General features: G+C 37.3%; 1 protein-coding gene across 2 annotated transcripts in view; it reads right to left on the bottom strand.

Annotated features, from left to right (window-relative positions):
• The window catches only part of tank (TRAF family member-associated NFKB activator), a 106,337-nt gene that overhangs the window by 61,553 nt on the left and 24,931 nt on the right, over window positions 1-19,853 (bottom strand). The window contains exons 5-7 of one of the 2 annotated variants that reach the window (XM_061879933.1): window positions 8,291-8,343; window positions 8,102-8,220; window positions 2,979-3,347 (exon numbers count right to left, since the gene is read on the bottom strand). In XM_061879933.1, coding sequence (XP_061735917.1) covers window positions 2,979-3,347; window positions 8,102-8,220; window positions 8,291-8,343 — 541 coding nt within the window. The remainder of the gene's footprint in view (window positions 1-2,978; window positions 3,348-8,101; window positions 8,221-8,290; window positions 8,344-19,853) is intronic. The other variant, XM_061879930.1, reaches the window with a different exon arrangement.

Here is a 19,853-nt window from a genome sequence, read left to right as displayed (position 1 = left end):
ACCTCAACTCTTCCACACCTCTACTCCTCCACTCTTCCACACCTCCACTCTTCAACACCTCCACACCTCTACTTCTCCACTCTTCCACACCTCTACTCCTCCACTCTTCCACACCAATCTTCCACACCTATACTCTTCCACCACTCCACCCTTCCACACCTCCAAACCTCTGCTCCTCCACACCTCCACTCCTCTACTCCTCCACTCTCCACACCTCCACACCAATCTTCCACACCTATACTCTTCCACCACTCCACTCTTCCACACCTCCACTCTTCCACACTCTACTCCTCCACACCTCCACTCTTCAACACCTCCACACCTCTACTATCCACCCATCCACTCTTCCACACCTCTACTTCTCCACTCTTCCACACCCTACTCCTCCACTCTTCCACACCTCCACTCTTCCACACCTCCACTCTTCAACACCTCCACACCTCTACTTCTCCACTCTTCCACACCTCTACTCCTCCACTCTTCCACTCCTCCACTCTTCCACACCTCTACTCCTCCACACCTCCACTCTTCAACACCTCCACACCTCTACTCTCCACCCCTCCACTCTTCCACACCTCCACTCTTCCACACCTCCACACCAATCTTCCACACCTATACTCTTCCACCACACCACCCTTCCACACCTCCACACCTCTGCTCCTCCACACCTCCAATCCTCTACTCCTCCACTCTTCCACACCTCCACACCAATCTTCCACACCTCTACTCCTCCACTCTTCCACACCTCCACTCTTCCACACCTCTACTCCTCCACACCTCCACTCTTCAACACCTCCACACCTCTACTCTCCACCCCTCCACTCTTCCACACCTCCACTCCTCCACTCTTCCACACCAATCTTCCACACCTATACTCTTCCACCATTCCACCCTTCCACACCTCCACACCTCTGCTCCTCCACACCTCCACTCCTCTACTCCTCCACTCTTCCACACCTCCACACCAATCTTCCACACCTATACTCTTCCACCATTCACCCTCCACACCTCCACACCTCTGCTCCTCCACACCTTCACTCCTCTACTCCTCCACTCTTCCACACCTCCACACCAATCTTCCACACCTGCACTCTTCCACACCTCCACTCTTCCATACCTCTACTCCTCCACACCTCCACTCTTCAACACCTCCACACCTCTACTATCCACCCATCCACTCTTCCACACCTCTACTTCTCCACTCTTCCAAACCTCTACTCCTCCACTCTTCCACACCTCCACTCTTCCACACCTCTACTCCTCCACTCTTCCACACCTCCACACCAATCTTCCACACCTATACTCTTCCACCACTCCACTCTTCCACACCTCCACTCTTCCATACCTCTACTCCTCCACACCTCCACTCTTCAACACCTCCACACCTCTACTACCCACCCATCCACTCTTCCACACCTCTACTTCTCCACTCTTCCACACCTCTACTCCTCCACTCTTCCACACCTCCACTCTTCCACACCTCTACTCCTCCACTCTTCCACTCCTCCACTCTTCCACAGCTCCACACCTTCAGTCTTCCACACCTATACTCTTCCACCACTCCACCCTTCCACACCTCCACACCTCTGCTCCTCCACACCTCCACTCCTCTACTCCTCCACTCTTCAACACCTCCACACCAATCTTCCACACCTATACTCTTCCACCACTCCACTCTTCCACACCTCCACTCTTCCACACCTCCACCCTTCCATACCTCTACTCCTCCACACCTCCACTCTTCAACACCTCCACACCTCTACTATCCACCCATCCACTCTTCCACACCTCCACTTCTCCACTCTTCCACACCTCTACTCCTCCACTCTTCCACACCTCCACTCTTGCACACCTCTAGTCCTCCACTCTTCCACTCCTCCACTCTTCCACACCTCTACTCCTCCACACCTCCACTCTTCAACACCTCCACACCTCTACTCTCCACCCCTCCACTCTTCCACACCTCTACTCCTCCACTCTTCCACACCTCTAACTCCTCCACTCTTCCACACCTCTACTCCTCCACTCTTCCACACCTCCACTCCGCCACTCTTCCACACCTCTACTCCTCCACACCTCCACTCCTCCACTCTTCCACACCTCCACACCAATTTTCCACACCTATACTCTCCCCCATCTCCACCCTTCCACACCTCCACACCAATCTTCCACACCTATACTCTTCCACACCTCCACTCTTCCACACCTCCACTCTTCAACACCTCCACTCTTCAACACCTCTACTCCTCCACCCCTCCACTCTTCCACACCTCTACTCCTCCACTCTTCCACACCTCCAGTCTTCCACACCTCTACTCCTCCACTCCTCTACTCTTCCACACCTCCACACCAATCTTCCACACCTATACTCTTCCACCACTCCACTCTTCCACACTTCCACCCCTCCACTCTTCCACACCTCTACTCCTCCACTCTTCCACACCTCTACTCCTCCACAACTCAACTCTTTCACACCTCTACTCCTCCACAACTCCACTCTTCCACACCTCTACTCCTCCACTCTTCCACACCTCTACTCCTCCACAACTCAACTCTTTCACACCTCTACTCCTCCACCCCTCCACTCTTCCACACCTCTACTCCTCCACTCTTCCACACCTCCAGTCTTCCACACCTCTACTCCTCCACTCCTCTACTCTTCCACACCTCCACACCAATCTTCCACACCTATACTCTTCCACCACTCCACTCTTCCACACTTCCACCCCTCCACTCTTCCACACCTCTACTCCTCCACAACTCAACTCTTTCACACCTCTACTCCTCCACAACTCCACTCTTTCACACCTCTACTCCTCCACCCCTCCGCTCTTCCACATCTCTACTCATCCACACCTCTACTCCTCCACCCCTCACTCTTCCACACCTCTACTCCTCCACACCTCCACTCTTTCACACCTCTACTCCTCCACCCCTCCACTCTTCCACTCCTCCTCTCGACCCTTTGCTTCTCTCACCTGCTGGGGTCCTCGCACGTCCTCCGGGGAGTAGGAGCGGCACACGACGTGGGAGGGGAACGGCGGGAAGACAAAAGGCACGGCGGGCAGTTCCGTGGGCGCCGCCTCTGCCTCGCCGCCGGGGGCCCGGCTCTCGCCGGGACACGGGTGTCTCTGGGGGGCGCTGTTCAGGAAGTCGTACTCGCTGTCCGCCGAGGGCGGGAACTTCACGCTGAGGTTGGTGAGAGAGTCCACAAAGTCCTTGTCGTCGGGGCTGGCGCCGCGCGATGCCAGGGAGGGAGGTGACACAGGTGGCTCTTTGACCGCCGTGCGGTCCGTGCACTGGATGGGCATGGAGAACTGCTGATCTGTGGACCACACACACATTTGCTGTGCATGGACATGATGATCACTTCTACATAACAACATGCCATTTACAGTATAATGTACAGGTGGTGCACTATCTAATGTACATTTTAATGGATGATAATCACTTCTATTCAAGAATATGTCATATATAAAATGATAAATGGGTTGTACTTGTATAGCGCTTTTTCTACCTTCATGGTACTCAAAGCGCTTTGACACTACTTCCACATTTACCCATTCACACACACATTCACACACTGATGGAGTGAGCTGCCATGCAAGGCGCTAACCAGCACCCATCAGGAGCAAGGGTGAAGTGTCTTGCTCAGGACACAACGGACGTGACGAGGTTGGTACTAGGTGGGATTTGAACCAGGGCCCCTCGGGTTGCGCACGGCCACCATCCCACTGCGCCACGCCGTCCCCAATATATATATAGTGTACAGGTGGTGCACTTCTTAATATACATTTAAATATATAGTGATCACTTCTATACAAGAATATGTCATATATAGTGTACAGGTGGTGCACTTCTTAATATACATTTAAATATATAGTGATCACTTCTATACAAGAATATGTCATATATAGTGTACAGGTGGTGCAAGATCTAATGTACAGTTAAATATATGATAATCACTTCTATACAATAATATGTCATATATAGTGTACAGGTGGTGCAAGATCTAATGTACATTTAAATATATGATAATCACTTCTATACAAGAATATGTCATATATAGTGTACAGGTGGTGCACTATCTAATGTACATTTAAATATATGGTGATCACTTATATACAATAATATGTCATATATAGTGTACAGGTGGTGCACTATCTAATGTACATTTAAATATATGGTGATCACTTATATACAAGAATATGTCATATATAGTGTACAGGTGGTGCACCTCTTAATATACATTTAAATATATGGTGATCACTTCTATACAAGAATGTCATATATAGTGTACAGGTGGTGCAAGATCTAATGTACAGTTAAATATATGATAATCACTTCTATTCAAGAATATGTCATATGTAGTATACAGGTGGTGCACTTTTTAATATACAATTAAATATATGGTGATCATTTTTATACAAGAATATGTCATATATAGTGTACAGGTGGTGCACCATGTAATATGCATTTAAATATATGGTGATCACTAATATACAAGAATATGTCATATATAGTGTACAGGTGGTGCACCTCTTAATATACATTTAAATATATGGTGATCACTTCTATACAAGAATATGTCATATATAGTGTACAGGTGGTGCACCATTTAATATGCATTTAAATATTTGTTGATCACTTATATACAAGAATATGCCATATATAGTGTACAGGTGGTGCACCTCTTAATATGCATTATATATATATGGTGATCACTAATATACAAGAATATGTCATATATAGTGTACAGGTGGTGCACCATTTAATATGCATTTAAATATATGTTGATCACTTATATACAAGAATATGTCATATATAGTGTACAAGTGGTGCACCATTTAATATGCATTTATATACATGGTGATCACTAATATACAAGAATATGTCATATATAGTGTACAGGTGGTGCATTTCTTAATATACATTTAAATATATGGTGATCACTTCTATAAAGGAATATGTCATATATAGTGTACAGGTGGTGCACCATTTAATATGCATAGTGTACAGGTGGTGCATTTCTTAATATACATTTAAATATATGGTGATCACTTCTATACAAGAATATGTCATATATAGTGTATAGGTGGTGCACTTCTTAATATACATTTAAATATATGATAATCACTTCTATTCAAGAATATGTCATATATAGTGTACAGGTGGTGCACCTCTTAATATACATTTAAATATATGGTGATCACTTCTATACAATATTACATGTTATTTTGAATGTTAATCGATACCACATACTGTATTTACTTACAGCATGATCTAAATATGTAAATACAACATGTTATCATGAATGTTACGAGATACTACATATATACTTACAGCATGGTCAAAATATGTAAATATTACATGTTATTATGATTGTTACTTGACACTACATATATACTTACAGCATGATCAAAATATGTAAATATGACATTTTATTATGTTTGTTACTACACTACATACTGTATATATTTATAGAATGATCAAACTATGTAAATATTACATGTTATTTTGAATGTTAATAGATACCACATACTGTATTTACTTACAGCATGATCTAAATATGTAAATACGACATGTTTTTATGAGTGTTACTAGTTACTACATATATACTTACAGCATGGTCAAAATATGTAAATATGACATGTTATTATGAATGTTACTATATACTACATATATACTTACAGCATGGTCAAAATATGCAAATATTACATGTTATTATGATTGTTAATACACTACATACTGTATATATTTACAGAATGATCAAACTATGTAAATATTACATGTTATTTTGAATGTTAATAGATACCACATACTGTATTTACTTACAGCATTATCTAAATATGTAAATACGACATGTTTTTACGAATGCTACTACATTACATACTGTATATGCTTACAGCATGATCCAAATGTGTAAATATAACATGTTATTATGAATGTTACTAGATACCACATATATACTTACAGCATGATCAAAATATGTAAACGTGACAGGTTATTATGATTGTTACTACACTACAAACTGTATATATTTACAGAATGATCAAACTATGTAAATATTACATGTTATTTTGAATGTAAATAGATACCACATACTGTATTTACTTACAGCATGATCTAAATATGTAAATACGACATGTTTTTATGAATGTTACTACATTACATATATACTTACAGCATGATCAAAATATGTAAATATGACATGTTATTATGATTGTTACTACACTACAAACTGTATATATTTACAGAATGATCAAACTATGTAAATATCATATGTTATTTTGAATGTTAATAGATACCACATACTGTATTTACTTACAGCATTATCTAAATATGTAAATACGACATGTTTTTACGAATGTTACTACATTACATACTGTATATGCTTACAGCATGATCAAAATATGTAAATATTACATGTTATTATGATTGTTACTAGATACTACATATATACTTATAGCATGATCAAAATATGTAAATATTACATGTTATTATGATTGTTACTAGATACTACATATATACTTATAGCATGATCAAAATATGTAAATATTACATGTTATTATGATTGTTACTAGATACTACATATATTCTTATAGCATGATCAAAATATGTAAATATGACATGTTATTATGATTGTTACTAGATACCACATATATACTTACAGCATGATCAAAATATGTAAATATGACATGTTATTATAATTGTTACTACACAACATACTGTATATATTTACAGAATGATCAAACTATGTAAATATTACATGTTATTTTGAATGTAAATAGATACCACATACTGTATTTACTTACAGCATTATCTCAATATGTAAATACGACATGTTTTTACGAATGTTACTACATTACATACTGTATATGCTTACAGCATGATCAAAATATGTAAATATGACATGTTATTATGAATGTTACTAGATACTACATATATACTTACAGCATGATCAAAATATGTAAATATGACATGTTATTATGATTGTTACTACACTACATACTGTATATATTTACAGAATGATCACACTATGTAAATATTACATGTTATTTTGAATGTTAATAGATACCACATACTGTATTTACTTACAGCATGATCTAAATATGTAAATACGACACGTTATTATGAATGTTACTAGATACTACATATATACTTACAGGATGGTCAAAATATGTAAATATTACATGTTATTATGAATGTTACTATATTACATTAATACTTACAGCATGATCAAAATATATAAATATTACATGTTATTATGATTGTTACTATATTACAGTAATACTTACAGCATGATCAAAATATGTAAATATGACATGTTATTATAATTGTTACTATACTACATACTGTATATATTTACAGAATGATCAAACTATGTAAATATGACATGTTATTTTGAATGTAAATAGATACCACATACTGTATTTACTTACAGCATGATCTAAATATGTAAATACGACATGTTGTTATGAATATTAATACATTAAATACTGTATATGCTTATAGCATGATCAAAATATGTAAATATTACATGTTATTATGATTGTTACTAGATACTACATATATACTTACAGCATGGTCAAAATATGTAAATATTACATGTTATTATGATTGTTACTAGATACTACATATATACTTATAGCATGATCAAAATATGTAAATATGACATGTTATTATGATTATTAATACACTACATACTGTATATATTTACAGAATGATCAAACTATATAAATATTACATGTTATTTTGAATGTTAATAGATACCACATACTGTATTTACTTATAGCATGATCTAAATATGGAAATACTACATGTTTTTATGAATGTTACTACATTACATACTGTATATGCTTACAGCATGATCAAAATATGTAAATATTACATGTTATTATGAATGTTACTAGATACTACATATATACTTACTGCATGATCAAAATATGTAAATATTACATGTTATTATGAATGTTACTAGATACTACATATATACTTACAGCATGATCAAAATATGTAAATATGACATGTTATTGGAATGTTAATAGATACTACACACTTTTGAAATATTTGCTGTCTTGTATTCTATATTCTTTAGTACCGTTTGCCATTTCAAGTCCTCCGCAGAATCTCTTGAGTTGATCTTTCTGCCGCCGAGATAGGGAGCGGATCTGCCGGAAGGTTCCATGGATGGCCTCCAGGGCCCCCAGCATGTCCTGACTGACACAGCAGGGACGGGTGAGAAAGAAAGGCGGAGGCGTGTGTCCGTGTTACGAGAGGAAGGACGTACTAGTCGCCGCCGCCGTGGACAGGCCTGGCAGGAGTGACAGCAGCCGTGTTGTCCTAGAGGAACACCGAGCAAAAGACAGAAATCACTCGGCGTCGGAGGGAAGGTTACGGAACAAGAACCACATTGGAAAATAACCAAAATTATTATACAAGTTGTTTTTGCTTGTAATGAGCAAAAATTGTCTTGGGCACAGTTCTTGAAATAAGTCACTGTGTGAACGCTCCGAAACATTCACACCAAAAATAATATGTTATTATTCTTGCAGATTTCGCAGAATTCCAGGTTTTCCGGGAAATGTTTCCCATTCAAAATGAATTGGCCATTTTTCAAGCTTCCACCATTTCCATATTCAAACTCATCCTGGATATTCAAACTGTAATTTTTCCAAGTTCCAAAAAATTCCAGGAATTCCCAACATTACTTTTTTTTTCCAACGCATTTTTCACCCTTTTTTTTGGCGACTACTACTTCCATATTTTGCTCCTTTTCAAACCACTTCAACCGTTCCAATTCCAAACTGTTCAGCTTATTCGGCAATCGCAGACCATCCATCCATCCATCCATCCATTTTCTACCGCTTATTCCCTTTTGGGGTCGCGGGGGGGCGCTGGCGCCTATCTCAGCTACAATCGGGCGGAAGGCAGGGTACACCCTGGACAAGTCGCCACTTCATCACAGGGCCAACACAGATAGACAGACAACATTCACACTCACGTTCACACACTAGGGACCATTTAGTGTTGCCAATCAACCTATCCCCAGGTGCATGTCTTTGGAAGTGCAGACAATTTTTTAAAATTCCCAGATTATCAGGAATGTTTCCCATTCATTGGCCATTCATCAAACTTGCACCTTTTTCTACATTTTTCAACCCATTCAAAAAATTCCACCTTCAACATATTCCACTCATCCTGGACATTCAAACTGTCATTTATCAAAGTTCAAAAAAATTCCACGAATTCCCAGAATTACCTTTTTTTCCAAACGCAATTTTCACCCTTTTTTCTGGCAACTACTCTTTCCATATTTTTCAACCCACTTTAACCGTTCAAATTCCAAACTGTTCAGCCTATTCGGGAATCGCGGAAAATTTTAAAAATTTCCAGATTTCCAAGAATTCCAGGAAATTTTTCCCATTCAAAATGAATTAGCCATTTTTCAAGCTTTCACCATTTCCACATTTTTCAACCCATTCAAAACATTCCACCTTCAACATATTTCACTCATCCTGGACATTCAAACTGTCATTTATCAAAGTTCAAAAAAATTCCACGAATTCCCAGAATTACCTTTTTTTCCAAACGCAATTTTCACCCTTTTTTCTGTCAACTACTCTTTCCATATTTTTCAACCCACTTTAACCGTTCCAATTCCAAACTGTTCAGCCTATTTGGGAATCGCAGAAAATGTTAAACATTTCCAGATTTCCAAGAATTCCAGGAATTTTTTCCCATTCAAAATGAATTGGCCATTTTTCAAGCTTTCACCATTTCCACATTTTTCAACCCATTCCACCTTCAACATATTCAAATCACCCTGAACAATCCAACTATTATTTTTCCAAGTTCAAAAAAATTCCAGGAATTCCCAATATTACCTTTTTTTTCCCAACACATTTTTAACCCTTGTTTCTGGCGACTACTCCTTCCATATTTTTCAACCCACTTCAACCGTTCCAATTCCCAAATTTTTAGCTTATTCGGGAATCGCAGAAAATTCTAATAATTCCCAGATTTCCGGGAAATGTTTCCCATTCAAAATGAATTGGCCATTCGTCAAACTTGCACCTTTTTCAACCCATTCAAACCATTCCACCTTCAACATATTCAACTCATCCAGGACATTCAAACTGTCATTTTTCCAAGTCCCAAAAAATTCCAGGAATTCCCAGAATTACCTTTTTTTTAAATTAAATTTTCACCCATTTTTCTGGCGACGAATCCTTCCGTATTTTTCAACCCACTTTAACCATTCCAATTCCAAACTGTTCAGCCTTTTCGGGAATCTCGTAAGTCATAAAATTCCCAGATTTCCAAGAATTACAAGTTTTGGGGGAAATATTTTCCATTGAAAATGAATTGGCCATTTTTCAAGCTTCCAATATTTCCACATTTTTCAACCCATTCAAACCATTCCACCTTCAGCATATTCCAGCATCATCAAGACATTCAAACTATTATTTTTCTAAGTTCAAAAAATTTCCAGGAAATTCCCAAATTTACCTTTTTTTCCAAACGCAATTTTTACGCATTTTTCTGGCGACTACTCCTTCCATATTTTTCAACCCACTTCAACCGTTCCAATTCCAAACCGTTCAGCCCATTCCGGAATCGCGTAAAAAAATAACAAAAATTCCCAGATTTCCAAGAATTTCTGGTTTTCCGGGAAATTTTCCCATTCAAAATGAATTGGCCATTCTTCAAACTTGCACCTTTTACGCATTTTTCAACCCATTCACACCATTCCACCTTCAACATGTTCTACTCATCCTGGACATTCAAACTGTCATTTTTCCAAGTCCCAAAAAATTCCAGGAATTCCCAAAATTACCTTTTTTTCAAATGCGTTTTCCCCCCATTTTTCTGGCGACGAATCCTTCCGTATTTTTCAACCCACTTTAACCATTCCAATCCCAAACTGTTCAGCCTTTTCGGGAATCTCGTAAAATTCAGAAAATTCCCAGATTTCCAAGAATTACAAGTTTTGCGGGAAATATTTTCCATTGAAAATGAATTGGCCATTTTTCAAGCTTCCAATATTTCCACATTTTTCAACCGATTCAAACCATTCCACCTTCATCATATTCCAGCATCATCAAGAGATTCAAACTATTATTTTTCTAAGTTCAAAAAATTTCCAGGAAATTCCCAAAATTACCTTTTTTTCCAAACGCAATTTTTACGCATTTTTCTGGCAACTACTCCTTCCATATTTTTGAACCCACTTCAACCGTTCCAATTCCAAACCGTTCAGCCTATTCCGGAATCGCGTAAAAAATAAAAAAAATTCCCAGATTTCCAAGAATTTCTAGTTTTCCGGGAAATTTTCCCATTCAAAATTAATTGGCCATTCTTCAAACTTGCACTTTTTACGCATTTTTCAACCCATTCACACCATTCCACCTTCAACATATTCCACTCATCCTGGACATTAAAACTGTCCTTTTTCCAAGTCCCCCAAAAATTCCAGGAATTCCCAAAATTACCTTTTTTTCAAATGCGTTTTTCACCCATTTTTCTGGCGACGACTCCTTCTGTATTTTTCAACCCACTTTAAACCATTCCAATTCCAAACTGTTCAGCCTTTTCAGGAATCTCGTAAAAGTCAGAAAATTCCCAGATTTCCAAGAATTACAAGTTTTGGGGGAAATATTTTCCATTGAAAATGAATTGGCCATTTTTCAAGCTTCCAATATTTCCACATTTTATAACCCATTCAAACTATTCCACCTTCAGCATATTCCAGCATCATCAAGACATTCAAACTATTATTTTTCTAAGTTCCAAAAATTTCCAGGAAATTCCAAAATTACCTTTTTTTTCCAAACGCAATTTTTACGCATTTTTCTGGCAACTACTCCTTCCATATTTTTCAACCCACTTCAACCGTTCCAATTCCAAATCATTCAGCCTATTCCGGAATCGCGTAAAAAATAAAAAAAATTCCCAGATTTCCAAGAATTTATGGTTTTCCGGGAAATTTTCCCATTCAAAATGAATTGGCCATTCTTCAAACTTGCACCTTTTACGCATTTTTCAACCCATTCACACCATTCCACCTCCAACATATTCCACTCATCCTGGACATTCAAACTGTCATTTTTCCAAGTCCCCAAAAAATTCCAGGAATTCCCAAAATTACCTTTTTTTAAAATGCACTTTTCACCCATTTTTCTGGCGACGAATCCTTCCGTATTTTTCAACCCACTTTAACCATTCCAATTCCAAACTGTTCAGCCTTTTCGGGAATCTCGTAAAATTCAGAAAATTCCCAGATTTCCAAGAATTACAAGTTTTGGGGGAAATATTTACCATTGAAAATGAATTGGCCATTTTTCAAGCTTCCAATATTTCCACATTTTCAACCCATTCAAACCATTGCACCTTCAGCATATTCCAGCATCATCAAGAGATTCAAACCATTATTTTTCTAAGTTCAAAAAATTTCCAGGAAATTCCCAAGATTACCTTTTTTTCCAAACACAATTTTTACGCATTTTTCTGGCAACTACTCCTTCCATATTTTTCAACCCACTTCAACCGTTCCAATTCCAAACCGTTCAGACTAATCCGGAATCGTGTAAAAAATCAAAAAAATTCCCAGATTTCCAAGAATTTCAGGTTTTCCGGGACATTTTTCCCATTCAAAATGAATTGGCCATTCTTCAAACTTGCACCTTTTACTCATTTTTCAACCCATTCACACCATTCCACCTCCAACATATTCAACTCATCCTGGGCATTCAAACTGTCATTTTTCCAAATCCAAAAAAATTCCAGGAATTCCAAAAATTACCTTTTTTTTTCAAATGCATTGTTCACCCATTTTTTATGGCAACGACTCCTTCCGTATTTTTCAACCCACTTTAACCATTCCAATTTCAAACTGTTCAGGCTTTTCAGGAATCGCGGAAAATTCGAAAAAATTCCCAGATTTCTCGGAAATGTTTCCCATTCAAAATTAATTGGCCATTCGTCAAACTTGCACCTATTACTCATTTTTCATACCATTCCACCTTCAACATATTCCACTCATCCTGGAGATTCAAACTATTATTTTTCTAAGTTCAAAAAAATTCCAGGAAAACCCCAAAATTACCTTTTTTTCCAGACGCAATTTTTATCACTTTTTTCTGGCAACTTCTTGTTCCATATTTTTCATTCCACTTCAACCGTTCCAATTCCAAACTGTTCAGCCTATTTGGGAATCGCGGAAAATTTTTTAAAAATCCCAGAATTTCAAGAATTCCAGGTTTTCCGGGAAATTTTCCCATTCAAAATGAATTGGCCATTCTTCAAACTTGCACCTTTTACGCATTTTTCAACCGATTCAAACTATTCCACCTTCAACATATTCCCCTCATCCTGGTCATTCAAACTATTATTTTTCTAAGTTAAAAAAAATTCCAGGAATTCCCAGAATTACCTTTTCTTCAAATGCATTTTTCACCCTTCTTCTTGTCGACTACTACTTTCCTATTTTTCAACCCACTTCAACCGTTCCACCATCACATAATTTCTCTTAATCAGGACAAAAAACAAAGTTGTTTTTTTAAACTGGAAAAATTCCTGGTTTCCCGTAAATCCATGAATTCTGTAATACCATTTCTCAATCAAAAATGTTACTACTTCAAAATTTCTCGACCAATATTAAAAATTCCAACATCAACCCTTTGGACTCATTCAGAAGATTCAAGTCTTTTAACATTATCCCAAAAATTCCCACTTTTCCTGAAATTCCCAAATTTCTGTAAAATTCCCATTGAAAAAAAGGGTAATTTTTCAAAGTTCCACCGCTCCCACATTTTTTATCCGTTTCAAAACGGTCCAACTTCAAACTGTTCAGCCTGTTCCGGAATCACGGAAAATTCTAAAAATTCCTAGAATTCCAGGTTTTCCGGAACATTTTTCCCCTTAAAAATGAATTGGCCATTTTTCAAGCTTCCACCGTTTCCACATTTTTCAAACGATTCAAACCATTCCACTTTCAACATATTCCACTCATCCTGGACCTTCAAACTATTATTTTTCCAAGTTTAAAAAAATTCCAGGAAATTCCCAGAATTCCCGTTTTTTCAAACACATTTTTCACCCTTTTTTCTCTCGACTACTCGTTCTACAATTCCCAAATCAATTTGACGATTCCACAGTCAAAACATTCCTCTTACGAGAACTGGAAAAAATTCCCAGTTTTCCCGAAACTCCTTAACGCCATTTCTCAATTAAAAATGTTACTACTTCAAAATTTCTCGACCAATATTAAAAATTCCAACATCAACCCTTTAGACCCATTCAGAAGATTCAAGTTTTTTAAAGTTCTCCCAAAAATTCCCACTTTTCCCGAAATTCACAAATTTCTGTGAAATTCCCATTGAAAAGAAAGGGTAATTTTTCAAAGTTCCACCGCTCCCACATTTTTTATCCGTTTCAAAACCTTCCAACTTCAAACTGTTCAGCCTGTTCCGGAATGACGGAAAATTAAAAAATTCCTAGAATTCCAGGTTTTCTGGAACATTTTTCCCCTTAAAAATGAATTGGCCATTTTTCAAGCTTTCACCTTTTCCACATTTTTCAACCGATTCAACCATTCCACCTTCAACATATTCCACTCATCTTGGACATTCAAACTATTATTTTTCCAAGTTCAAAAAAATTCCAGGAAATTCCCAGAATTCCCGTTTTTTCAAACACATTTTTCACCCTTTTTCTGTCGACTACTCGTTCTACATTTTCGAAATCAATTTAACAATTCCACAGTCAAAACATTCCTCTTAACGAGAACTGGAAAAAATTCCCGGTTTTCCCGAAACTCCTTAACGCCATTTCTCAATTAAAAATGTTACTACTTCAAAACTTCTCGACCAATATTAAAAATTCCAACATCAACCCTTTAGACCCATTCAGAAGATTCAAGTTTTTTAACGTTATCCCAAAAATTCCCACTTTTCCCGAAATTCCCAAATTTCTGTGAAATTCCCATTGAAAAGATAGGGTAATTTTTCAAAGTTCCACCGCTCCCACATTTTTTAACCGTTTCAAAACGTTCCAACTTCAAACTGTTCAGCCTGTTCCGGAATGACGGAAAATTACAAAAATTCCTAGAATTCCAGGTTTTCTGGAACATTTTTCCCCTTAAAAATGAATTGGCCATTTTTCAAGCTTTCACCTTTTCCACATTTTTCAACCGATTCAAACCATTCCACCTTCAACATATTCCACTCATCCTGGACATTCAAACTATTATTTTTCCAAGTTCAAAAAAATTCCAGGAAATTCCCAGAATTCCCGTTTTTTCAAACACATTTTTCACCCTTTTTCTGTCGACTACTCGTTCTACATTTTCGAAATCAATTTAACAATTCCACAGTCAAAACATTCTTCTTAACGAGAACTGGAAAAAATTCCCGGTTTTCCCGAAACTCCTTAACGCCATTTCTCAATTAAAAATGTTACTACTTCAAAACTTCTCGACCAATATTAAAAATTCCAACATCAACCCTTTAGACCCATTCAGAAGATTCAAGTTTTTTAACGTTATCCCAAAAATTCCCACTTTTGCCGAAATTCCCAAATTTCTGTGAAATTCCCATTGAAAAGAAAGGCTAATTTTTCAAAGTTCCACCGCTCCCACATTTTTTATCCGTTTCAAAACGTTCCAACTTCAAACTGTTCAGCCTGTTCCGGAATGATGGAAAATTCCAAAAATTCCTAGAATTCCAGGTTTTCTGGAACATTTTTCCCCTTAAAAATGAATTGGCCATTTTTCAAGCTTTCACCTTTTCCACATTTTTCAACCGATTCAAACCATTCCACCTTCAACATATTCCACTCATCCTGGACACTCAAACTATCATTTTTCCAAGTTCAAAAAAATTCCAGGAAATTCCCAGAATTCCCGTTTTTTCAAACACATTTTTCACCCTTTTTTCTCTCGACTACTCGTTCTACATTTTCCAAATCAATTTGACAATTCCACAGTCAAAACATTCCTCTTAACCAGGACTGGAAAAAATTGCCGGTTTTCCCGAAACTCCTTAACGCCATTTCTCAATTAAAAATGTTACTACTTCAACATTTCTCGACCAATATGAAAAATTCCAACATCAACCCTTTAGACCCATTCAGAAGATTCAAGTTTTTTAACGTTATCCCAAAAATTCCCACTTTTTCCGAAATTCCCAAATTTCTGTGAAATTCCCATTGAAAAAAAGGGTAATTTTTCAAAGTTCCACCGCTCCCACATTTTTTATCCGTTTCAAAACGTTCCAACTTCAAGCTGTTCAGCCTGTTCCGGAATGACGGAAAATTACAAAAATTCCTAGAATTCCAGGTTTTCCGGAACATTTTTCCCCTTAAAAATGAATTGGCCATTTTTCAAGCTTGCACCGTTTCCACATTTTTCAACCGATTCAAACCATTCCACCTTCAACATATTCCACTCATCCTGGACATTCAAACTATTATTTTTCCAAGTTAAAAAAAATTCCAGGAAATTCCCAGAATTCCCGTTTTTTCAAACACATTTTTCACCCTTTTTCTGTCGACTACTCGTTCTACATTTTCGAAATCAATTTAACAATTCCACAGTCAAAACATTCCTCTTAACGAGAACTGGAAAAAATTCCCGGTTTTCCCGAAACTCCTTAACGCCATTTCTCAATTAAAAATGTTACTACTTCAAAACTCCTCGACCAATATTAAAAATTCCAACATCAACCCTTTAGACCCATTCAGAAGATTCAAGTTTTTTAACGTTATCCCAAAAATTCCCACTTTTCCCGAAATTCCCAAATTTCTGTGAAATTCCCATTGAAAAGAAAGGGTAATTTTTCAAAGTTCCACCGCTCCCACATTTTTTATCCGTTTCAAAACGTTCCAACTTCAAACTGTTCAGCCTGTTCCGGAATCACGGAAAATTAAAAAAATTCCTAGAATTCCAGGTTTTCCGGAACATTTTTCCCCTTAAATATGAATTGGCCATTTTTCAAGCTTGCACCGTTTCCACATTTTTCAAACGATTCAAACCATTCCACCTTCAACATATTCCACTCATCCTGGACATTCAAACTATTATTTTTCCAAGTTAAAAATTTTTCCAGGAAATTCCCAGAATTCCCGTTTTTTCAAACACATTTTTCACCCTTTTTTCTCTCGACTACTCGTTCTACAATTCCCAAATCAATTTGACGATTCCACATCCAAAACATTCCTCTTACGAGAACTGGAAAAAATTCCCAGTTTTCCCGAAACTCCTTAACGCCATTTCTCAATTAAAAATGTTACTACTTCATAATTTCTCGACCAATATTAAAAATTCCAACATCAAACCTTTAGACCCATTCAGAAGATTCAAGTTTTTTAACGTTATCCCAAAAATTCCCACTTTTCCCGAAATTCCCAAATTTCTGTGAAATTCCCATTGAAAAAAAGGGTAATTTTTCAAAGTTCCACCGCTCCCACATTTTTTATCCGTTTCAAAACGGTCCAACTTCAAACTGTTCGGCCTGTTCCGGAATCGCGGAAAATTAAAAAAAATCCTAGAATTCCAGGTTTTCTGGAACATTTTTCCCCTTAAAAATGAATTGACCATTTTTCAAGCTTGCACCGTTTCCACATTTTTCAACCGATTCAAACCATTCCACCTTCAACATATTCCACTCATCCTGGTCATTCAAACTATTATTTTTCTAAGTTAAAAACAATTCCAAGAATTCCCAGAATAACGTTTTCTTCAAATGCATTTTTCACCCTTCATTCTGTAAACTACTACTTTCCTACTTTTTAACCCAATTCAACCATTCCACCATCACATAATTTCTTTTAATAAGGACAAAAAACAAAGGTGTTTTTTTAAACTGGAAAAATTCCTGGTTTCCCAAATATCCAGGAATTCTGTAATACCTTTTCTCAATCGAAAATGTTACTACTTCAAAATTTCTCGACCAATATTAACAATTCCAACATCAACCCCTTAGACCCATTCAGAAGATTCAAGTTTTTTAACGTTATCCCAAAAATTTCCACTTTTCCCGAAATTCCCAAATTTCTTTGAAATTCCCATTGAAAAGAAAGGGTAATTTTTCAAAGTTCCACCGCTCCCACATTTTTTATCCGTTTCAAAACGTTCCAACTTCAAACTGTTCAGCCTGTTCCGGAATCACGGAAAATTAAAAAAATTCCTAGAATTCCAGGTTTTCTGGAACATTTTTCCCCTTAAAAATTAATTGGCCAATTTTCAAGCTTCCACCGTTTCCACATTTTTCAACCGATTCAAACCATTCCACCTTCAAAATATTCCACTCATCCTGGACATTCAAACTATCATTTTTCCAAGTTAAAAACTATTCCAGGAAATTCCCAGAATTCCCGTTTTTTCAAACACATTTTTCACCCTTTTTTCTGTCGACCACTCGTTCTACATTTTCCAAATCAATTTGACAATTCCACAGTCAAAACATTCCTCTTAACGAGAACTGGAAAACATTCCCAGTTTTCCCGAAACTCCTTAACGCCATTTCTCAATTAAAAATGTTACTACTTCAAAACTTCTCGACCAATATTAAAAATTCCAACATCAACCCTTTAGACCCATTCAGAAGATTCAAGTTTTTTAACGTTATCCCAAAAATTCCCACTTTTCCCGAAATTCCCAAATTTCTGTGAAATTCCCATTGAAAAGAAAGGGTAATTTTTCAAAGTTCCACCGCTCCCACATTTTTTAACCGTTTCAAAACGTTCCAACCTCAAACTGTTCAGCCTGTTCCGGAATGACGGAAAATTCAAAAAATTCCTAGAATTCCAGGTTTTCCGGAACATTTTTCCCCTTAAAAATTAATTGGCCAATTTTCAAGCTTCCACCGTTTCCACATTTTTCAACCGATTCAAACCATTCCACCTTCAAAATATTCCACTCATCCTGGACATTCAAACTATCATTTTTCCAAGTTAAAAACTATTCCAGGAAATTCCCAGAATTCCCGTTTTTTCAAACACATTTTTCACCCTTTTTTCTGTCGACCACTCGTTCTACATTTTCCAAATCAATTTGACAATTCCACAGTCAAAACATTCCTCTTAACGAGAACTGGAAAACATTCCCAGTTTTCCCGAAACTCCTTAACGCCATTTCTCAATTAAAAATGTTACTACTTCAAAACTTCTCGACCAATATTAAAAATTCCAACATCAACCCTTTAGACCCATTCAGAAGATTCAAGTTTTTTAACGTTATCCCAAAAATTCCCACTTTTCCCGAAATTCCCAAATTTCTGTGAAATTCCCATTGAAAAGAAAGGGTAATTTTTCAAAGTTCCACCGCTCCCACATTTTTTAACCGTTTCAAAACGTTCCAACCTCAAACTGTTCAGCCTGTTCCGGAATGACGGAAAATTCAAAAAATTCCTAGAATTCCAGGTTTTCCGGAACATTTTTCCCCTTAAAAATGAATTGGCCATTTTTCAAGCTAGCACCGTTTCCATATTTTTCAAACGATTCAAACCATTCCACCTTCAAAATATTCCACTCATCCTGGACATTCAAACTATTATTTTTCCAAGTTCAAAAAAAATCCAGGAAATTCCCAGAATTCCCATTATTTCAAACACATTTTTCACCCTTTTTCTGTCGACTACTCGTTCTACATTTTCCAAATCAATTTGACAATTCCACAGTCAAAACATTCCTCTTAACCAGAACTGGAAAAAATTGCCGGTTTTCCCGAAACTCCTTAACGCCATTTCTCAATTAAAAATGTTCCTACGTCAACATTTTTTGACCGATTCCCGGATTTCCAAGAGTTCACAATTTTCAGCGACATTTCCCCCATTCAATACGAATAGTCCATT

This window comes from Nerophis ophidion, linkage group LG19 (genome assembly GCF_033978795.1).
Source record: "Nerophis ophidion isolate RoL-2023_Sa linkage group LG19, RoL_Noph_v1.0, whole genome shotgun sequence".
NCBI classification, from domain to species: Eukaryota; Metazoa; Chordata; class Actinopteri; order Syngnathiformes; family Syngnathidae; genus Nerophis; species Nerophis ophidion.
Note: the sequence above shows the minus strand (reverse complement) of the source record. Positions and strands in the feature narration are given on the sequence as shown.